The following is a 25,144-nucleotide window of genomic DNA, read 5'->3' on the forward strand; positions in this document are numbered from 1 at the left end:
ATAGGGACAGATCGTTCATGTACTTCATCAGTTGGTGTTGTTGCTGGACGCTTTTCACTACGTGAATCTGATGTACCTGCGCTAAATTGAAACATCGTTGTTTGTATGTTTGACTGTTTACCTTTAGCGTCTCCTGTTTTTTTCCTTTGTTTCGTTGACTTTTTTTATTTTTGGGGTTTTCGACTTCCTCCAAAATATCATGGACTTTATTATCAAAGGAAAAAGTAGATTTGGTTATTTTCTTTGATGCCTTTCCAAGCACACTTGATACCTTTTGTGTATTGGTATTTGTTGATGTTGATCGGGGAGTTGCTACATTTCTGCTTTCTTCTGGTTGATCATCAATTGACTCTGTATTTGATTCATCACTCTCCGTGTCACTTTCGGAAGAGCAGCTGCTTTTTTTATCATTGTCGTGAGGCATGCTGTTACACTCCTCGTTTTGCGCATCAAAACTTGGACAGTCTGCCTGCTTATGAGCTGGAAGCTTGCATTGCTTACAGACCCAATCGTTCTGACAGTCTCGAAATTTGTGAACATTTTGTAAGCATTTGTTACATACTAGAGTGTCATTTGAAGATGGTATTTGGTCTTTGTGAAAGACCATAGCTCTGTATTTTCCTATTTTGATTATTCTTGGTAGGTATTTTTCTAAGGGATCACAAAAAAGAATGCGATCTCCAGTTTGACCGTATGTCAGTAACCCATCTACACGAAGTCGTTCTCTATTTAGTTTATGAACATTACATTTACCTTCCCTTTCAATAGCTCTCAAGATCTGACCGTCGTCAGCGGAGCAAGGCACATCCTTTACTCTGACACGTAGGTATTGGAGTGTTGCGTATTCGCTTGATTTTGGGTTGGCACTATAAACATTAATGAGCTTGTGTCGCACAGTTATGTTATTGGTGATGAGAATTTCTCTGTCTATATCAGTCAGGATAAGCTAAGAAAAAAAAGGCAGGACTGAATAGACTGAAAAATAAAAAGGCAGGACAGTGATTACAACTGAAAAAAAGCAGGACACAACTTTTCATCCTAGCCCCCAACCCCCCATAACAATCAAATGGAAGCTTCCTAAATTTGAACTAAGGCAGCCAACAATCATTTGATTTTCTGGTAGGATAGGGGGTGATGGCTATTGAGAATTGATTGTTTTGAAGAAAAAAGTTTGTTTCCAATTTTTTTAAGAAAAAAATAATTAGTTTTTGACCCTGAGAAAAAAAAATGTTTATTTTACACTCAGCTGCCATTAAATGAAATGCTAAAATTGAAAGAGAAGAATTGTTTTCAACTTTTCAGGAAAAAAATTCCATAGTTCCACCCTCCCTAAAAATAAATGGTTGCTGCCTTCAAATAATCTCTTTCAGAGTATCATTTTAATCAATCTTATTCAAAGCATTATCATACTGACATGAAGTGTGACTTAATTTTGACTAGTGATCTAAAACATAATTGTTGACTGTCACTTAGCCCCCAGAAACTGCTCTGAAACACTTTTATATAAATATAAAAATGCATAGTTTTTAATGTTATTACTATTTTTTTAAATAGAAAAAGACAATTATTACTGAGTCTATTTTAATTTTTTTTATTTCAAGTTCATGATTAGCACCATTTATTTATTGGTTTAGTGTTGTTTTTATAATTTGAGTTCATTCATTAGAACTATAACTTGCGTGATGAAATCAATGAGACAACATTTATTGTTACATATATTTAGTTTGTTCATACAAGGATTACAAACTTATTTTCCTTTTATTTAAAACAATGAAGATTTTATATTCAGAATACTTTCATTATGATCTCTTTTAAGTTTAAATGAAAAAGGTAGGACCAACTTGCAAGTGTCAGTTATGAAAAGGAACTCCTGTTTTTTATCATTTTAATACTGTCTTGATCCATTATTCATGAATATTTAGACTACCCCTTGTATAAATTGAATAGACATTTATTTCTGTGTTAAAATAATTTGGTTGCAGCAGTAAAAATACTTACCAAAACATGAATATTAAATTAACTCTTGGAATATTAAATTAATATTAAATTATTAACCCTATTATGGCACATAGGGACACATCTAGGGCCTATTTCACTGCGACTGATTTCTGAAAAGTAATAAAATGTGTTTCCCTATTTTTTTGGCACATGTTTACAGTATCAAAATGTATATAAGAATCTTATTTTTATTAATATCCACTTGTAAATAACTGTATATATATATATGGTGTTTGATATAACAATAGTTTGTTCATGATAGTGTCAAACAAAGGGACGTTACTCGTGAATTACCGTCGCCCCCGCTTCGTCAGAAATATCGACACATCTAACTAGCACATCAGCGTATCTTAGCATATCAACTGGCACAAATTTGACATATAATAGTCCAAGTTTTTTTTCAAAACATAATTCAAATTCAGCATAGCTTCCCGATAAGTTAAGAAAGAAAATTACGATTTTAATTTTCTGTGACCAATCTTTTTCGTCAACACCTTGACTTTGAAGACACATTTGAGAGAAAAAATGAGTTTAATCCATAAATGAGTTGAGTAATATATTTCTTATATACTCAAGAATGTTCACTTTAAAGGAATATAGTTTTAACTCAAACAAAATACTACAAATTCCAAAAAAAACCTCTTTTTTGGTAAAAATATGCCCATATATGGTAATCACATGACGTCCATTGTTGCTTTAAGAAATGGGGTCAAACTGGGGTCAGCTTTCCGACTGCCCGAAGGAGTCCTTCATCTGGCCCATTAAAACTATGTATAATAGTATAGTGATAACGGACGGCATACTAAACTCCGAATTATACATAAGAAACTTGCCAATTGCTCTGCCACTTTTCAAGTTAATTGGTAAGGAAAAGGTAACAAAAATCTTTTGAAGTCAATTGATAATTTTTTTTTATCAAATTTGAAATTTGTAAGTTTCATGAGTTAATAATTTTGGATTTCACGAGGATATTTAAATATATAATAATAAGTGTGTTTCAAAAACTATTTATTACATTGGTTGCAATGAATTGCATTGATTTCCCAGTTAAGGTAGATGGGGTGTCTTAATTATAATCCATAGAATTTTTTAATAATTTGCCTAAATGTATTTTGTATCCTGCTTGTTTGAAATCATTAATAAAAAGAATGGGTCACCGGAGTTTTTTTCACACTACGAGTTGTGCAAAAATTGTCAGATTTTGTATAGATTATGCATGGAAAACCAAATTTTTGCGCCATAAAACAAAAACTACACCATAGAATTTTGAGAAATTTTTTAGCAGATAGCTCCAGTATTATGCTTCAAGTAAGAAAACGAAAAAATGGGGTCACCGGACTCATTTTCTTGCTACATAGTAAAATTGGTAAATTCCTAACACATTCTATTGTAAAAGTTACTCTATCTGAAATATCTGCCCTTGCATTTAAGTAACCTCCCCTTATTTTGCAAAATTGGAAAAAATCTTATCAGACAAAAGTATTCGGTTTTTTTTAAAATTCAACCATTAATTACACATTAATTACCTACTAATCTCAAAATTTGCACATCATATTAAAGTTCTAGACCTTGTTTTCTGGTTTTTCAAAATCTAAGATGGAGGAAAACACCTAAAATGAAAACCAATAATTTCACATGTGAAATAAACGTGATTATTTCACTTTCTGACGTCATGCAACAATAGGCGTTGTCAAGACGTCGATAACGTCGGATCAAAACAAATTGTGAATGCGTAGGAATACAATATAGTTCCTTACACTTTCTGCACTAATTTCACAAAAAAAGCCATTAGCCAATATCATAAACAGTATAACTAACCGCCGTATTTGAATATAAAAAATAAGACAACTGGTGACCGAACGCCGCTATGGATTAAACTCGTGCTGCGCACTCGTTATATATATAATCATTAAATAAAATATTAAAAAAAGTAAAAAAGTTAACAGTTCCATTCTATCGATTTCTTCCTTCAATTGGGACTCTTCAGGATAACTGATGTAGTGTCGCTATAGGCAACGTCGTTAAGGAGTTTTATGACGTTCCGTCATTGTTCGTTTTAAAAATTCTCTGGATTTAATTTCGATCGGAACATTGTTATGAAATAACGTTCCATCTCTTTTCTATATGCTTCATCCCGTCTACATATAAAAATAGGCATTATTTGAAAATGCTTTTTACCACAAGTGTCAAGATGTGCACTTATTGGCGAGTTTCTGTCTTGTGGGTGTTTTATTTGTTCTTTGTGAACTCGCAACCGTTCACAGAGGCTATTCCCGGTCTGTCCAATATGATTTTCGTGACAACCAAGACATGTGACGCAATAAATAAGATTTGTTGTCTTACAAGTCATATTAGCGTTCACATGAAATTTTTTACCATCTTTAAATGATTTCATTTTACCCGTTTCTAAATATTTGGTATCTTGACCGCAAACACTGCACCTTGAATCTCCGCAAGACTTTATTTCAAAGTCACTAACCTTAGGTTCGAACGGAGCTCTGGTGAGGTGTTTCTATAAGTTTTTATGTTGTTTTCGGCTGTAGATTAAGTTTCCTTCCGGTATCAATTTTTTCATAGTTTCACTGTCGTGTAGGATCGCAAGGTTTGATTAAATTGTTTTAAAAACGTCTGGTAAATACGGGTCATGTGTACTAACAAACGGTATTTTCTTTAAGTTTTCATCCGTGTCTTTCACTTTCTGACAAATAATCCGGATAAAGCAACTAAAAAGAGATTAAAGAAACTGATAAAAGACTACGATCATTGTCTAACCGAGAAGGAAATAGAGCAGTTGTGTGACTTTGATCCGAAAAAGAGTAATTTTTATGGACTTCCAAAAGTACATAAAAGTAAACAAATACAAAATACTGTTCGCGATCAAAACATTATTTATGCTGAAACATTCCGTCCCACCGATTTGAAATTAAGACCAATTATAGCCGGACCAAAATCATTAACTCAAAGACTAAGTCATTTTATCGACCTTATTATCAAACATCTATGTCCGTCAATTCCAAGTTTTATCAAAGATGATATGGAATTTTTAAATCACATTCCTGCCATAGTTCCTGAAGAAACACTATTAACAAGCTTTGATTTTTCAAGTCTATATACAAATATTCCCAATGATCCAGGTCTTACAGCCGTAAAATACTGGATCGAAGAAAAACGGGATGAAATTGACAGTAGATTTGAAACAAACTTCATACTAGAGGCTATCAAAATAGTTCTGGAAGAAAATACTTTTTATTTCGACGGAAACAAATACAGACAAATTAAAGGTACAGCCATGGGATCTAAAGTTGCCCCCACATACGCAAATTTAATGATGAGATATTTAGAGCAACAGATGTATCGACAAATATCTATCCAATTCGATCAAATTTTCTGTTATTATGTCATTCAGTTTTGGAAAAGATATTTAGATGACTGCATAATATTTTTGAGCAGATCAGAAAAAGATTTATATAAATTTAAAGATCTAACAAATTCCTTACATCCGTTGATCAAATTCACCATGGAAACCAGTGACACACAATTACCATTTTTGGATATCCTAATCTTAAAATCAGGCAGTCATATAACAACGGATATTTATTATAAATCTTAATATAATACTTAAATTTTCATTCGTGTCATCCGTCCCATACAAAAAGAAATATACCTCACTGTATGGCCAGGCGGATTTGTGCTATAGTATCTGGCCATCACATTCTAGAAGTATGTTTGAAGGACTTAAAAGGCTATTTGACACAATAGCTATACCCATAGGGTCTAATCGAAAGTGGATATCGAAAATCTAAACTATTGACACTTCAAGAATTACGAACCCTGAAAGTGAAAGACACGGATGAAAACTTAATGAAAATACCGTTTGTTAGTACACATGACCCGTATTTTCCAGACGTTTTTAAAACAATTAAATCAAACCTTCCGATCCTACACGAAAGAAAGTGAAACTATTAAAATATTGATACCGGAAGGAAACTCAATCTACAGCCGAAGACAACCTAAAAACTTAAGAAACACCTCACCAGAGCTCGGTTCGAACCGAATGTTAGTGACTTTCAAATAAAGTCTTGCGGAGATTCAAGATGCGGTGTTTGCGGTCAAGATACCAAATATTTAGAAACGGGTAAAATGAAATCATTTAAAGATGGCAAAAAAAAATCATTTGAACGCTAATATGACTTGTAAGACAACAAATCTTATTTACTACGTCACATGTCCTGGTTGTCACGAAAATCATATTGGACAGACCGGGAATAGCCTCTGTGAACGGGTGCGAGTTCACAAAGAAAAAATAAAACACCCACAATACAGAAATTCGACAATAAGTGCACATCTTGACACTTGTGGTAAAAATCGTTTTCAAATAATGCATATTTTTAAATGTAGACGGGATGAAGCATATAGAAAAGAGATGGAACTTTATTTCATAACAATGTTCCGATCGACATTAAATCCAGAGAGTTTTTAAAACGAACAATGACGGAACGTCATAAAACTCCTTAACGACGTTGCCTATAGCGACACTACATCAGTCATCCCGAAGAGTCCCAATGAAAGGATGAAATCGATAGAATGGAACTGTTAATTTTTTACTTTTTTTACTATTTTATTTAATGAATATATATATCTGCACATGTGAAAATTACTTTTTACGCCTATATATATATATATTTATATACAACTCGTCGAAACATCAACCCAACAATGTTAGACCTGTTAATTTGCTTTCGCAAATTTTTGGTTCTTCCCTCGCCGGGATTCGAACCCATGTTTCTGTGATATCGTGACACCAAATCGCCTGCACTGTAGCCGTCCCGCTAAAGAAATAAAAAATAAAGCTCTCGGTGGACATGTGTTACCTTTCCACGTCAGTTTTAATCTAGCGGCGTACTACAGTACATGATATATAAGGTATTGAGATGTTATTGTTACAGATCAGCTAAATTATCTATAGTAAAGGATCCTACAAATTCATGTAAGATACAGTCACAGAAATAATTATATTCATAAGTACGTCTGAGTCAGTGACAACTCTACAACAGATTTATCCATCGGATCGCCATCAATGATGGTGATATATGGCTGTGTACATAATGTATATACAACTCGTCTAAACATCAACCAAACAATGTTAGATTTGTTAATTTACTTTCGCAAATGTTTGGTTCTTCCTTCGCCGGGATTCGAACCCATGCTTCTGTGATATCGTGACACCAAATCGCCTGCACTGTAGCCGTCCCGCACGACCACACGACCACCTGGGCTTCACAAAAGTGAAGCTTACGATGGGCATGTGTTGCCTTATATATATAGGCGTAAAAAATAAATTTCACATGTGCAGATGTATATATTCATTAAATAAAATAATAAAATAAGTAAAAAGTTAACAGTTCCATGTTACTTATTTTATTATTTTATTTAATGAATATACATAAAATATTCCCATTTTATAAAATGAATATGGGTTGTGACATTACACGAGAAGTCAAGGAAAAACATTTTATTTCAAAATTTAAATCACGATTGAATGCAAACTATGCATTTTCTATTGTGTAATAATGACGCTCCATACTTCTATATATAGACTAAGTGTAATACGATTTATCTCCCTTTATATACTCAACGACAACTATGACGTTACATACCTACCGTTACATAGTTACGTTAATCATGTATAGTTTCACCTGAAGATTGTTATTTAAATATGAAAGTACTAGTGAATTAAAACTATTCATACCGGAAATGTTGGATTTATTAGTAATCTATATATATATATATGCTGCAGTGCAGGCGATTTGGTGTCACGATATCACAGTAGCATGGGTTCGAATCCCGGCGAGGGAAGAACCAAAAATTTGCGAAAGCAAATTTACAGATCTAACATTGTTGGGTTGATGTTTAGACGAGTTGTATATACATTATGTACACAGCCATGTATCACCATCATTGATGGCGATCCGATGGATACATCTGTTGTAGAGTTGTCACTGACTCAGACGTACTTATGAATATAATTATTTTCTGTGACTGTATATTACATTAATTTGTAGGATCCTTTACTATAGATAATTTAGCTGATCTGTAACAATAACATCTTCATGCCTTATATATCATGTACTGTAGTATGCCGCTAGATTAAAACTGACGTGGAAAGGTAACATATGGCCACCGAAAGCTCTTTTATTGAGAGCCCAGGTGGTCGTGTGGTCTAGCGGGACGGCTGCAGTGCAGGCGATTTGGTGTCACGATATCACAGTAGCATGGGTTCGAATCCCGGCGAGGGAAGAACCAAAAATTTGCGAAAGCAAATTTACAGATCTAACATTGTTGGGTTGATGTTTAGACGAGTTGTATATACATTATGTACACAGCCATGTATCACCATCATTGATGGCGATCCGATGGATACATCTGTTGTAGAGTTGTCACTGACTCAGACGTACTTATGAATATAATTATTTTCTGTGACTGTATATTACATTAATTTGTAGGATCCTTTACTATAGATAATTTAGCTGATCTGTAACAATAACATCTTCATGCCTTATATATCATGTACTGTAGTATGCCGCTAGATTAAAACTGACGTGGAAAGGTAACATATGGCCACCGAAAGCTCTTTTATTGAGAGCCCAGGTGGTCGTGTGGTCTAGCGGGACGGCTGCAGTGCAGGCGATTTGGTGTCACGATATCACAGTAGCATGGGTTCGAATCCCGGCGAGGGAAGAACCAAAAATTTGCGAAAGCAAATTTACAGATCTAACATTGTTGGGTTGATGTTTAGACGAGTTGTATATACATTATGTACACAGCCATGTATCACCATCATTGATGGCGATCCGATGGATACATCTGTTGTAGAGTTGTCACTGACTCAGACGTACTTATGAATATAATTATTTTCTGTGACTGTATATTACATTAATTTGTAGGATCCTTTACTATAGATAATTTAGCTGATCTGTAACAATAACATCTTCATGCCTTATATATCATGTACTGTAGTATGCCGCTAGATTAAAACTGACGTGGAAAGGTAACATATGGCCACCGAAAGCTCTTTTATTGAGAGCCCAGGTGGTCGTGTGGTCTAGCGGGACGGCTGCAGTGCAGGCGATTTGGTGTCACGATATCACAGTAGCATGGGTTCGAATCCCGGCGAGGGAAGAACCAAAAATTTGCGAAAGCAAATTTACAGATCTAACATTGTTGGGTTGATGTTTAGACGAGTTGTATATACATTATGTACACAGCCATGTATCACCATCATTGATGGCGATCCGATGGATACATCTGTTGTAGAGTTGTCACTGACTCAGACGTACTTATGAATATAATTATTTTCTGTGACTGTATATTACATTAATTTGTAGGATCCTTTACTATAGATAATTTAGCTGATCTGTAACAATAACATCTTCATGCCTTATATATCATGTACTGTAGTATGCCGCTAGATTAAAACTGACGTGGAAAGGTAACATATGGCCACCGAAAGCTCTTTTATTGAGAGCCCAGGTGGTCGTGTGGTCTAGCGGGACGGCTGCAGTGCAGGCGATTTGGTGTCACGATATCACAGTAGCATGGGTTCGAATCCCGGCGAGGGAAGAACCAAAAATTTGCGAAAGCAAATTTACAGATCTAACATTGTTGGGTTGATGTTTAGACGAGTTGTATATACATTATGTACACAGCCATGTATCACCATCATTGATGGCGATCCGATGGATACATCTGTTGTAGAGTTGTCACTGACTCAGACGTACTTATGAATATAATTATTTTCTGTGACTGTATATTACATTAATTTGTAGGATCCTTTACTATAGATAATTTAGCTGATCTGTAACAATAACATCTTCATGCCTTATATATCATGTACTGTAGTATGCCGCTAGATTAAAACTGACGTGGAAAGGTAACATATGGCCACCGAAAGCTCTTTTATTGAGAGCCCAGGTGGTCGTGTGGTCTAGCGGGACGGCTGCAGTGCAGGCGATTTGGTGTCACGATATCACAGTAGCATGGGTTCGAATCCCGGCGAGGGAAGAACCAAAAATTTGCGAAAGCAAATTTACAGATCTAACATTGTTGGGTTGATGTTTAGACGAGTTATATATATATATATATATATATACAACTCGTCTAAACATCAACCCAACAATGTTAGATCTGTAAATTTGCTTTCGCAAATTTTTGGTTCTTCCCTCGCCGGGATTCGAACCCATGCTACTGTGATATCGTGACACCAAATCGCCTGCACTGCAGCCGTCCCGCTAGACCACACGACCACCTGGGCTCTCAATAAAAGAGCTTTCGGTGGCCATATGTTACCTTTCCACGTCAGTTTTAATCTAGCGGCGTACTGCAGTACATGATATATAAGGCATGAAGATGTTATTGTTACAGATCAGCTAAATTATCTATAGTAAAGGATCCTACAAATTAATGTAAGATACAGTCACAGAAAATAATTATATTCATAAGTACGTCTGAGTCAGTGACAACCCTACAACAGATGTATCCATCGGATCGCCATCAATGATGGTGATACATGGCTGTGTACATAATGTATATACAACTCGTCTAAACATCAACCCAACAATGTTAGATCTGTAAATTTGCTTTCGCAAATTTTTGGTTCTTCCCTCGCCGGGATTCGAACCCATGCTACTGTGATATCGTGACACCAAATCGCCTGCACTGCAGCCGTCCCGCTAGACCACACGACCACCTGGGCTCTCTAAAAAAAAGAGCTTTCGGTGGCCATATGTTACCTTTCCACGTCAGTTTTAATCTAGCGGCGTACTGCAGTACATGATATATAAGGCATGAAGATGTTATTGTTACAGATCAGCTAAATTATCTATAGTAAAGGATCCTACAAATTAATGTAAGATACAGTCACAGAAAATAATTATATTCATAAGTACGTCTGAGTCAGTGACAACCTTACAACAGATGTATCCATCGGATCGCCATCAATGATGGTGATACATGGCTGTGTACATAATGTATATACAACTCGTCTAAACATCAACCCAACAATGTTAGATCTGTAAATTTGCTTTCGCAAATTTTTGGTTCTTCCCTCGCCGGGATTCGAACCCATGCTACTGTGATATCGTGACACCAAATCGCCTGCACTGCAGCCGTCCCGCTAGACAACACGACCACCTGGGCTCTCTAAAAAAAAGAGCTTTCGGTGGCCATATGTTACCTTTCCACGTCAGTTTTAATCTAGCGGCGTACTGCAGTACATGATATATAAGGCATGAAGATGTTATTGTTACAGATCAGCTAAATTATCTATAGTAAAGGATCCTACAAATTAATGTAAGATACAGTCACAGAAAATAATTATATTCATAAGTACGTCTGAGTCAGTGACAACCCTACAACAGATGTATCCATCGGATCGCCATCAATGATGGTGATACATGGCTGTGTACATAATGTATATACAACTCGTCTAAACATCAACCCAACAATGTTAGATCTTTTTCTATATATATATATACACAACTCGTCTAAACATCAACCCAACAATGTTAGATCTGTTCCTTAAGGTTGTTAGAATATTCCTTTATTAGTTTTCTTATTTTCGACATTTCCATTGTCAAACTTTAAAAGAAAAATTAAAAGCAATAAAAAAACATCAGGCTTTAGAAGTTTGTTTTTTCTGATTTTGTTCTACATGCCTATAGTTAAAACTGTTTGTATAATATCAAGCATCGCCACAGGAAATAGGTATTTCGTTGATTTCGGTGAATGATAGAGCTGAGAATATAAATTTATTTGTGAAAAATGCCACTGTGTGAAATTGAGTTCCTACAATTACAGGCAGGCACTGTTTCATTGTCTTGTTTTACTTTTTAGTTGATGATAAAATTGAGAATGGAAATGGGGCATATGTCAAAGAGACAAAAACCCGACCAAATATGTTAAAGGATGGATGCTTAACGCCAAGTGGCAAATACATATGCATATATAAAGGACGAAAACATGCTAATGAATATGAATATTTACTCTGCTTTGTACTAGAACGACGTCGCTTAGTCGGATATGTTACATGCTCGTTCACAAGGTTACTGTCTGCACTACCGGCGCAGGACGACATATATACCACCTTACTCAGACACATTATTCTGACTCCGAGACGACCAGTCTTTGTTCTTACTCCTAAATACCACGTGCTTAGTGGAGAAGTAGTAAATGTCAATTATAAAGTCTTTGGTTTGACACGGTCAGGGTTCAAACCAAGGACCTCCTGCATTCCAGACGAATGCGCTACCACGAGACAATGGAGGTGGTGTTTGAAATGAAATATATAGTCTAAAATATATATTTGATTTCTCTTTTTATTTTGTAAAATTTTAAAAATACTAGTATAACGTGAAAAAGATGGAAAATAAGGGTAAACAGGACAAGTCCTCTCGGCAGTTCTAGAAGTGTGTTATGCATTTCTTGTTTTGCGCCTCCACTTTTTCCATCATGCCCCCCCCCCCCACACACACACACACTAACACACATATATTTCAGTCCTTTGCTACGCCACTGCTCATACCTCCTTTAATTTTTATGCTTATAACAAAAATATGAAATATTAGGAATGAAGGTTTTAAAGTAACGGGAGATAATGCTCCACTTATAGCAATTTTAAATCGATGTAAGTTTCTTAAGGTAATGACATTCAGTCAGTATCCGTATATATTTCTTTACATGCATAAGGTGTTGTAAATACGGCGCGAACACACCGCGGGAACGTCACTTAGGTCTTAAATTGTAACGTCAAGACTTTGTGACGTGTCACTTGTATACTTGGGCATTTTTATAGATAGATTACATTATTAGAACATGCAACGTTTTTATTCCTTAATTCACGTATTCCCGACATTTTGGTGCCGTGCCCAATGGATTTGAATAAGCTGAAATCGATAAGGAAAGCGAACAGAAGTGTAGTTACAAGACATTTGCGGAAAATCGACGATTTGAAAAACGAAGCGGAGTTAGCCAGGGTAGATCTTTTAGCGACATTCGAGAGTGTGGAACAGAAGAAGAAACTTTTAGAAGATTTGAATCAACAAATTATAAGTGCAATCGATGCAGAGGATATTGAAGAAGAAATTCTCAACACAGATGAGTATACTTTAGATTTAGAAACTAAACTAAAACACTTGCGTATATTCATACAGAGTTTAGACAATTCCAACAATCATATAAATCAACAGTCAACTTCATCTTATCAAACATTAAATTATGAAGCGCAACCTTTCATTACAACCTCATGTATTGAAAATCAACAACAGAGCTATATCGCATTATATTATATGATATTAGCAATCAAACACACCATCTTCCGAAATTAACTTTGCCCAATTTCAGTGGAAATATGATTGAATGGCAATCTTTCTGGGATTCTTTCGAATCGGCAGTACATATGAACCCGAGTGTACCAGATATTCAAAAGTTCAACTATTTAAAATCGCAACTCGGAGGTGAAGCTTCACATACAATTGACGGGTTCGCATTGACAAACGCTAATTACAAGGAGGCAATTAATGTATTAAAAGAAAGATACGAACAAGCTAGTAAGATTACGCAAGCGCACATGAAGGCATTGTTAGACATTACACCACCAAATAATGATTTACAAAGTTTACACATATTTTATGATCGCATAGAGGCATCCGTACGCGGATTGGAAGCGTTAGGCCAATCGCAAGACACTTACGGCACATTACTGGTCCCTACAATTTTGAGCAAGCTTCCCGGAGAAGTAAGGCAACATTTAGCGAGAGATCATGGATCTAACACATGGATTTTACACGATTTACGTAAAGCTATTCAGAACGAAATTAGTATTATCGAAGCAGGTCAGGATTACGGTATTCGTCAAAGTTATGCAACGCCTACATGTACGTTTCTCACTGAAACAAAATCTTCTAGTTACGGAAAGGAATCATATACGCAAAGAAGAGCCGATAATGTAAAAAGTAACCAACGTTTACTGACCGCGAGGCCATGCATATTCTGTCAAGAAATTCACGCACCGACGAACTGTACACGAGTTACAGACACACAAGAACGAAAGAATATTGTAAAACGAAGCAATCTTTGCTTTAATTGTCTCGGTACGCACCGTGCCAGTGAATGCAAATCTAAACATGGCCCTTTATAGCTTGTTGTTCGGTGTGAGCCAAGGCTCCGTGTTGAAGGCCGTACTTCAACCTATAATGGTTTAATTTTTAAATTGTTATTTGGATGGAGAGTTGTCTCATTGGCACTCACACCACATCTTCCTATATCTATGCATGCCGTTATTGTAAGAAAAAACATCACACTAGCTTATGTAATGAGTCAATGGTCGATAAAAGAAGTTCGCAAGTTCAAAGTAAAGATCCCATGCATCAAAACACTTTTCGTCACGAAAACGGAAAACACGAAAACTCATCACATTCTACCAAATCATCACAATCAGTAAATGTTAGCATTGTTAATGATAAAGAGGGAAAATCTGAAGAAGACACAAAAGTTCTACATACATCTCATAAAACACATTCAATCGTATTATTGAAGACAGCAGTTGCTCCCGTTTGGTCCGACAGTACAGGTATAGACGCAAACATATTTTTTGATGAAGGTGCACAACGTTCGTTCTTAACAAAAGCTCTTGCTTTAAAATTAAAACTTGAAATCTACAGAACAGAAACAATACAGTTGGCCTGTTTCGGAGACACAGGTAATAGCATTCGACACTTAGGTAAGTGTACTTTATTGGTAGAAACACAGACGAGACAGAAAATACCTATCGAGGTTCTTGTTGTACCGAAAATAGCCGTTCCGTTACAGAATCATGTCCGAAAACTAGACTTGAAAAACAACTACATTTATTTACAAGGCTTGAATTTAGCGCATCCAATTACCGACGAAAGTATGTTTGAAATTACAGTATTGATTGGAGCAGATTATTATTGGCAGTTTATTGAAGACAAAATCATCCGCGGAGATGGCCCTACTGCTGTTAAATCGAAGCTAGGTTATCTTTTATCCGGTCCGTTAAAGGAGTCGGCTACACACTCACTGTCAGTATTAAACATGCTTATTTCGCATAAGACCGAGGAGTTCGACATCGCATCATTCTGGAACTTAGAATCAATGGGAATAAACTCTAAAGAATTAGACCAAGAGAATGAAGATTACTTAAAAACGTATCAGAACACTTGCATTGAATTTCAAGGCGGACAATATATCGCAAAATTACCATGGAAACGAGAACATGATCAACTTCCGACAAATTTTAGTATTGCAAAACGAAGAACTGAATCTGTAATCAGAAGGCTAGACAGGGAACCAGGTATGTTGAAAACGTATGACGATATTATAAAGAACCAAGAGCTTAAAGGTTTCATTGAAAAAATCGAGGATGAAGAATGTGACGACAAGACAGTGCATTATATACCGCACCACCCAGTTAGGAAAGATTCGTTGACCACACCAATTCGCATTGTTTACGATTGTAGTTGTAGACAATCTGATCAGTACCCGAGCTTGAACGACTGTCTAATGAATACACCACCCGTTCTTAATGACTTGACAAAACTATTATTGCGTTTCCGATTAAACGCCATCGCAATTTCAACGGATATCGAAAAGGCATTCTTACACGTAGGTTTACACGAACATGACAGAGATGCGACAAGATTTTTGTGGATGTCTGATGCAGAAAACATAAACAGTAAATTGGTGACATATCGTTTTAAGTCTGTTCTTTTTGGCGCTACATGCTCCCCTTTTATTCTGAGCGCAACACGACTCAAACATGTGCAGACTCAAGAAAAGAATAGTGACACAGCTAAAATGATTGAACAAGACATTTATGTTGATAATATTATATCGAGCGTAAGTAACGAGAACAAAGCCGTACAGTATTACAAAGAAGCTAGGGAATTAATGACAAAATGGATTTTATCTCCGATCGTGGACATCAAACAGTCAGCTTTTACGGACAATAGCATGCGCTGATAAAATACTTGACAAGGACACCAAACCGAAAGTACTAGGAATGCGTTGGGATTTACAAAAAGACGAACTTTATTTCGCACAACCTGAAATTCACTTAACAGCGGAAACAGATATCACTAAACGAGAGATATTGTCATTTATGGAAACTAATTCACCACTTTCTGAGACATTCATTTGTATTTCACCATCAGACATGGAGCTATATTTGTATCTAAAGGAGAACTCTCAAATTATAGAAATTTGACATAAACTGAAACTATCTTATATTCAATTAAAAGACTGCTTTTCTTAGATATGTGATTTTTCATGGTCAAATTTGTTCATTGTTAACGGACATTTTGAGATTTTTAATTGTTAAAAAATGATTTTTTTTTTAAAGAAATCAACTTTCAAAATTTAGCACTTCATGAACATGTACAGAAGCTGGATTATTGCACATCTATGTACTACTTAAAATTGTACTTCGATCTGTTGCGTCCTTAAAATGTTTAAACCGTCTTAAGATTTAATGTACGGAAATGTTTTGGTAAATTAAATTCAAATCCGAATTGAATGTTTATGACACACAAAAAGACAAACCAGAATCTCTTGATGACCAAACGTATGTTCACGTTGAGGCGATTTAGAGCTTCTCAGAAGGAGTGAGATTCTACCATTGTTGAAAGCCTTGTGGAGACCTCTAGATTTTGAAATTCCCTCCGCTTTTCTCATGGATGGAGTGTGGTCTCTTTGTAAATTATCCCATATCTTTCAAGTTTCCTATTTACCGACGTTTCCATGTAAAAATTTCCTTTGGATCATATCTGTTATACTAAATGTACAAAACAGGCTCAAGAAAAATAGAAAATTCTTTTTCAAAACCGAACTAGAAATCGATTTTTTTTCTAATAGAGCATCTTACATTATCGTCAATGAGTTCAAGCATGTGAACAATTATATAATCATACACAAGAAAGAAACCCTAAGTAGGCTTTTAGCAATCATTTTTACCTATTTAATATTGAGTAAATATTAACATGTACATGTATTTGATAAAGTAAAGATATAACAAAGAATCTGCCCGGTATCCGACGTAATAGTACACTTTTTACTGCAAGCGTAGTCGGTGCGTTCAATACGAGGACACTTGTACCTAACTACGCGTGAAGTATGAGTACAGAGTCGTCTCATACACGACAGTTTCTATGTGATCCTAGTATATTATCCGACAGTTGAGAATAGAATCTGAGAAAACATTTCAAAGTTATAATAATTGATTGAATTCAAATCCATCGGACATACGGTACATATTGTAGTCCGAAAAAATAAAGGATTTCATTCCTATCAAACACCTTTTTAATTGTTTACCATATTTCTTTTTTTGGGTAAAATTGTAAAGGAAATAATAGTATCAAGACGTCCTTTCATAAATCTTTTGTTCTGTTCTGACTTTGAAGAAATGACTACTTTTCGCCCAATCGAAATGGTGCATGGACATATTTTGTTTCATATTATTAGAATTATTTTCAATATTATCGGTATTGAACTTGATTATCGACACTTGAAAGCTTGTCAGCATTGTCAATCTTTTTAACGTTAAAATACCAATAGTTCGGTCACTATACTCAATTAAGTTTGTCGATAACGTAGCTAATTTTGACGGTGAAGAAACATCAATTCGGTCACTTCTCTGATACGGGCTGTACTGTTTCTGCATCGGCCAAATCGGCCCTATGGCAGAAAGAAGGTTAATAGATGACGTCGCCATTTACACGTCATTAAACCCAAATGAAACTTACTAACCCCATACGGTTTCATAGGGGGTCACCATGTGACGGCGTTTAACCAATCACAACGTGATAATTCATCTGTGGTCTGATAAATATATATATATATATATATATACAACTCGTCTAAACATCAACCCAACAATGTTAGATCTGTAAATTTGCTTTCGCAAATTTTTGGTTCTTCCCTCGCCGGGATTCGAACCCATGCTACTGTGATATCGTGACACCAAATCGCCTGCACTGCAGCCGTCCCGCTAGACCACACGACCACCTGGGCTCTCAAAATAAGAGCTTTCGGTGACCATATGTTACCTTTCCACGTCAGTTTTAATCTAGCGGCGTACTACAGTACATGATATATAAGGCATGAAGATGTTATTGTTACAGATCAGCTAAATTATCTATAGTAAAGGATCCTACAAATTAATGTAAGATACAGTCACAGAAAATAATTATATTCATAAGTACGTCTGAGTCAGTGACAACCCTACAACAGATGTATCCATCGGATCGCCATCAATGATGGTGATACATGGCTGTGTACATAATGTATATACAACTCGTCTAAACATCAACCCAACAATGTTAGATCTGTAAATTTGCTTTCGCAAATTTTTGGTTCTTCCCTCGCCGGGATTCGAACCCATGCTACTGTGATATCGTGACACCAAATCGCCTGCACTGCAGCCGTCCCGCTAGACCACACGACCACCTGGGCTCTCAAAATAAGAGCTTTCGGTGACCATATGTTACCTTTCCACGTCAGTTTTAATCTAGCGGCGTACTACAGTACATGATATATAAGGCATGAAGATGTTATTGTTACAGATCAGCTAAATTATCTATAGTAAAGGATCCTACAAATTAATGTAAGATACAGTCACAGAAAATAATTATATTCATAAGTACGTCTGAGTCAGTGACAACCCTACAACAGATGTATCCATCGGATCGCCATCAATGATGGTGATACATGGCTGTGTACATAATGTATATACAACTCGTCTAAACATCAACCCAACAATGTTAGATCTGTAAATTTGCTTTCGCAAATTTTTGGTTCTTCCCTCGCCGGGATTCGAACCCATGCTACTGTGATATCGTGACACCAAATCGCCTGCACTGCAGCCGTCCCGCTAGACCACACGACCACCTGGGCTCTCAAAATAAGAGCTTTCGGTGACCATATGTTACCTTTCCACGTCAGTTTTAATCTAGCGGCGTACTACAGTACATGATATATAAGGCATGAAGATGTTATTGTTACAGATCAGCTAAATTATCTATAGTAAAGGATCCTACAAATTAATGTAAGATACAGTCACAGAAAATAATTATATTCATAAGTACGTCTGAGTCAGTGACAACCCTACAACAGATGTATCCATCGGATCGCCATCAATGATGGTGATACATGGCTGTGTACATAATGTATATACAACTCGTCTAAACATCAACCCAACAATGTTAGATCTGTAAATTTGCTTTCGCAAATTTTTGGTTCTTCCCTCGCCGGGATTCGAACCCATGCTACTGTGATATCGTGACACCAAATCGCCTGCACTGCAGCCGTCCCGCTAGACCACACGACCACCTGGGCTCTCAAAATAAGAGCTTTCGGTGACCATATGTTACCTTTCCACGTCAGTTTTAATCTAGCGGCGTACTACAGTACATGATATATAAGGCATGAAGATGTTATTGTTACAGATCAGCTAAATTATCTATAGTAAAGGATCCTACAAATTAATGTAAGATACAGTCACAGAAAATAATTATATTCATAAGTACGTCTGAGTCAGTGACAACCCTACAACAGATGTATCCATCGGATCGCCATCAATGATGGTGATACATGGCTGTGTACATAATGTATATACAACTCGTCTAAACATCAACCCAACAATGTTAGATCTGTAAATTTGCTTTCGCAAATTTTTGGTTCTTCCCTCGCCGGGATTCGAACCCATGCTACTAGGATATCGTGACACCAAATCGCCTGCACTGCAGCCGTCCCGCTAGACCACACGACCACACCATATATATACTGTAGTACGCCGCTAGATTAAAACTGACGTGGAAAGGTAACACATGCCCACCGAAAGCTCTTGTTTTAGAGCCCAGGTGGTCGTGTGGTCTAGCGGGACGGCTGCAGTGCAGGCGATTTGGTGTCACGATATCACAGTAGCATAGGTTCGAATCCCGGCGAGGGAAGAACCAAAAATTTGCGAAAGCAAATTTACAGATCTAACATTCATAAGGCCAATAACCCAGGAAGACCTATAGTTTCAGCGAACGGTCATCCAACGGAAAAAATATCGGAATTTGTTGACTTCCATCTTCGTCAACATGTTGAAGACTTACCATCTCACATCAAAGATACAACCGATTATCTTAGAAAAATGCAGGCCTTAAACCCACTCCCCTCCGACACGACTCTTGTTTCCATGGATGTTACCTCCCTCTACACTAATATTCCACATGCAGATGGCATCGATGCATGCAAAGAAGTTTGGAATTCCAGACCAGTGAAATATCCACCTACTGAATGCCTGGTCAAAATGCTCACGCTGGTACTTAAGAAAAACAACTTCACTTTTGATGGAGATCATTATTTGCAAGTAAATGGAACTGCCATGGGCACCAAAATGGCTCCGTCATATGCCAACATATTTATGGGCAAATTAGAGAAACAACTCCTTGAAACTTCCATCGAAAAACCGCTTTCCTGGTTTAGATTTATAGATGATGTGGATATGAAATGGAATAAAAGCGACGAGGATTTAGACACTTTTATCACTCATGCCAACAACATACATCCAAGTATCAAATTTACTCATGAGAAGTCTAAATCCAAAATCGCCTTCCTCGATACTTCAAGTTCGCTCACAGAGGGCATCATATCTATAGATTTATATTCTAAGCCTACTGACACTCATCAATATTTGTCCCCTAAAAGTTGCCATCCTGCTCATCTTACCAAGAGCATTCCATACAGTCAGGCACTTAGAGTCAAGCGAATATGCTCCAACACAGAAACAACTAAAAGACAACTGCGTAAACTTGAAACTCGCTTGAAGAAAAGGGGCTACAAACACAGAAATATCAAAAAAAGCTTTCAGAAAGCGGAGTCAATTCCGAGGAGTGAACTATTGGAATACAAAGTTAAAAAGAAAAGCAAAAGGACTCCATGTGTTCTAACTTATCACCCATCTCTCAAAAACAGCTTTGGTGTCATTCGTGAGCATTGGAAATCAGTTGAAAAGAATTCCAAACTGTCCAAGATTTTCCCTGAGCCTCCAATGATAGCTTTTAGGCAACCTAGTAGTCTACGGAACCTACTAGTGCGGGCTGAAGTGTCTGATAATAGAAGTACTCCTGGAGAATGTCGTTCGTGTGGAGAAAAACGCTGCAAATGCTGTTTACAGATGCAGCATTCGTCAACATTTCACAGTAAGGCAACCGAAAATAACTATAAGATATTTTGCAATGTTACCTGCAAAAGTATGAATGTTATTTACATACTAGAATGTTCGGTTTGTGGCCTCCAATATGTTGGTGAATCAAAACAGCCTTTCCACAAACGCCTCAATGGCCATAGGAGTGATATATCTAAGAAGCCACTTCTTCCAGCCTCTCAGCACTTCAGACAGTCAGATCACAAACTTGATGACTTTAACCGCATGAAAATTCTAGTGATTGAACAGAACATTCACTGGAGTGATGCACAGCGACAGGTTCGGGAAAGCTTTTGGATAAAGGAACTTAATGTACATCACCCAAACGGCATCAATAAGAAATACTAACAGTTTTGTTTTCACTTATTTTTATTGTTAATATACACAGTCACGTATATTGATTTTTAGTGTTTTGTTTAAATTATGATATTCAGGATTAAAATCAATCGACCAAAACTTACCTGTATTATCACCTGATCTATTTTCACACCTTATACATTATGTATCAGTATTGTTAAAACTTGTGACACAAGAAGAAGGCCATTTGTTGAGCCGAAATATTTGTCAACACGATTTTATAACAACATTTTCGTTTAATAACACCTTATATCAGTACCGTTGTGCAAATCTTTAGACTGATATAATTTTTTCCTTATCTGCATAGTATCGCCTATTCTAGACGATCCGGTACATAGTAAATTTGCTGGTTGGTCCTTTTTTATAGACTTTTATATATATATATATATATATATACACGAGTCTAAATTGAAAACTACGTTCAAACCTATGATTGCGTTGGAAAAAACCGCAATTTTTATACGTGTGCATGTCAAACAAATTTCGTTGTAGAAGGGTCTAAAAACAGCACAAACAACATTTTCCAAAAGACCAAAAAAAATGAAAAAGTATATTTAAACAAAACGCATTTGACTAACAGGTCGAACAACTGATGTTCTTTAACCCTGCTGACTGCCATTGACGATTGCCAAATAAAATTGATCACAAGATGCAACAAAATGGATCTTAATATAAATTTAAAACGTCACAGAAAAAAAAAATGTTAACTTGTGGCTACGATGTTGTGCCACAAACATTCGGTGTCAATATTTCTTTAGTACACCAGATCTAGATTTCGACAATATATGTATCTTCAGTGATGTTAGGGATCGAAACGGTATTTTGGAAGGCCATATAATTTACTCTCAATTTAAGATTGACTCTTGAATTTTAAGAGACAACATAGGATGAACGGATCATATAAACCGGAAGGAAAATATGATACATGCCCAAACAAAAAATATAAACGAGTCTAAATTAAAAACTACGTTCAAACCTATGATTGCGTTGGATAAAAACCGCAATTTTTATACGTGTGCATGTCAAACAAATGCCTTTTATTCCAAAACTGGATAAATAGTAATTTTATCTTTATTAATGACATCATTGATGAAAATGGTAATACAGAAGAAAATTTTATTTTACAAAAGCTTAAAATAAAAAGTAACTGGATGTCAGAATTTTACCAATTTAAGAAATCTATTCCAAGAGAATGGTTAAAGATTTTAAAACAGGAAAACTCAAAGAAAACTAAAGTAAAAACGCCCTATGCAATACATATTATTGATAATTGCAATAAAAAAGAAAAATTAGAAAATATAGATACCAGAAAAATTTATAATATATTAATTGAGAATGAAATTGAAATACCTGTTGGTTTTTATCAATGGAAGACAAAGCTTAACCTTGTATACATTAAGAGTCTTTCATGTAATATGTTAAAGTTTTAATGTTCATTATTTTTAAAAGATAATAAATACAAAGTGTTCCGTTGGAAATTGCTACACTTTATTTTACCTTGTAAAGTTTTATTGAAAAAGTGGAAGATATGCGATATTTCAAATTGTCATTATTGCAACACCACAGAGGATTATGATCACATGTTTCTAACATGTCACTTTCTTGATAATTTCTGGAGAAAAGTAAAAACACTCTAAGAAAAACTGAATATTAGTAATAATATTCTAACATTAAAAAATTTAGTTTGGGGTTATAAAATAAATGATGAACAATACTATGAAATTAATCATTTGATTACAATTATAATGTTTTGTATATACAAGGCAAACTATATGTCTGAACAGAAAACAAAATCTTTAGATGTATATACTGTATTTAAAACAGAATTCATGTACAGCTACAAAATGCAGGCAACTAGTAAACAAACTAAGAATAAATGTCTACTTGATGAAGTTGTCAAATTGTTGTAATAATTTTTATGTTTGCAAATGTATAATCTAGCAAAAAATAAGAATAGAAAAAGATAAATAATTTAAAAAGTCTAGAATCGGAACTGATTTCGAGAAATAATTTCACCTTTCACCGATAAGCGTGGAGATAACGGTATTGCTCTCCACTTTTTTTTATCGTTAAAAAAAAAGGGAAAAAAAATAATTACATTCTATTTTTATCAGAATCGATACACATATATTGTAATATTTGTTTATACATACCTGTGAATTGCTTATATTAATCATAAATCATTATTAAAACTGGTATTTCCAACCAGGAAGAGATATCAATTCAATAATAGGAAACCGATAACGGCAAGTGTGAATTATTTCCGGAAACTTTTTCTTTCTAAACAAACTAGATATACATATTGATAAATTATAATTTCATATATACTTATTTATTTTACGGTTGAAAATGAATTATATACACTTTAGTCTAGATAAATTGTACTTTATCATTGTTACACAGAGAAATAATATTAAATTGCAGGTACTCTTCTCTAGGAGGCTGGACTAGTGGAGTCAATTGTTAACAGCAAGCAATATATTGTTTAATAAAAAAAAAAAAAAAAAAAAAATCGTTGTAGAAGGGTCTAAAAACAGCACAAACAACATTTTCCAAGTATATATATATATATATGTATATACAACTCGTCTAAACATCAACCAAACAATGTTAGATCTGTAAATTTGCTTTCTCAAATTTTTTTATCTTCCCTCGCCGGGATTCGTAATAATATATATAAATACCGTTTCGATCCCTAACATCACTGAAGAGACATATATTGTCGAAATCTAGATCTGGTGTACTAAAGAAATATTGACACCGAATGTTTGTGGTGCAACATCGTGGCCACAAGTTAACAAACATATTTTTCTGTGACGCATTAAATTTATATTAAGATCCAGTTTGTTACATCTTTTGATCAATTTTATTTGGCAGTCGCCAATGGCAGTCAGCAGGGTTAAAGAACATCAGTTGTTCGACCTGTTAGTCAAATGCGTTTTGTTTAAATATACTTTTTCACTTTGTTGGTCTTTTGGAAAATGTTGTTTGTGCTGTTTTTAGACCCTTCTACAACGAAATTTGTTTGACATGCACACGTATAAGAATTGCGGTTTTTATCCAACGCAATCATAGGTTTGAACGTAGTTTTCAATTTAGACTCGTTTATATATATTTTTTGTTTGGGCATGTATCATATTTTCCCTCCGGTTTATATGATCCGTTCATCCTATATTGACTCTTAAATTCAAGAGTCAATCTTAAATTGAGAGTAAATTATATGGCCTTCCAAATACCGTTTCGATCCCTAACATCACTGAAGAGACATATATTGTCGAAATCTAGATCTGGTGTACTAAAGAAATATTGACACCGAATGTTTGTGGTGCAACATCGTGGCCACAAGTTAACAAAAACATTTTTCTGTGACGTATTAAATTTATATTAAGATCCAGTTTGTTACATCTTGTGATCAATTTTATTTGGCAGTCGCCAATGGCAGTCAGCAGGGTTAAAAACATCAGTTGGTCGACCTGTTAGTCAAATGCGTTTTGTTTAAATATACTTTTTCACTTTGTTGGTCTT

At 35.5% G+C, this 25,144-nt stretch overlaps 2 protein-coding genes across 2 annotated transcripts; both read left to right on the forward strand.

The window, feature by feature from the left end:
* The first annotated feature begins 14,373 nt into the window (after nt 1-14,373).
* LOC134722415 (uncharacterized) lies at nt 14,374-16,035 on the forward strand. Its single transcript, XM_063586034.1, has one exon. It carries the CDS (start codon nt 14,374-14,376, stop codon nt 16,033-16,035), a length of 1,662 nt encoding a protein of 553 aa, XP_063442104.1.
* A 4,171-nt stretch (nt 16,036-20,206) lies between these two features.
* Nucleotides 20,207-21,610, forward strand: LOC134722416 (uncharacterized). The gene has a single exon (XM_063586036.1). The coding sequence runs from the start codon at nt 20,207-20,209 to the stop codon at nt 21,608-21,610; it is 1,404 nt and encodes a 467-aa protein (XP_063442106.1).
* Nucleotides 21,611-25,144: the final 3,534 nt, after the last annotated feature.

This window comes from Mytilus trossulus, chromosome 6 (assembly GCF_036588685.1).
Source record: "Mytilus trossulus isolate FHL-02 chromosome 6, PNRI_Mtr1.1.1.hap1, whole genome shotgun sequence".
Taxonomy (NCBI): Eukaryota; Metazoa; Mollusca; class Bivalvia; order Mytilida; family Mytilidae; genus Mytilus; species Mytilus trossulus.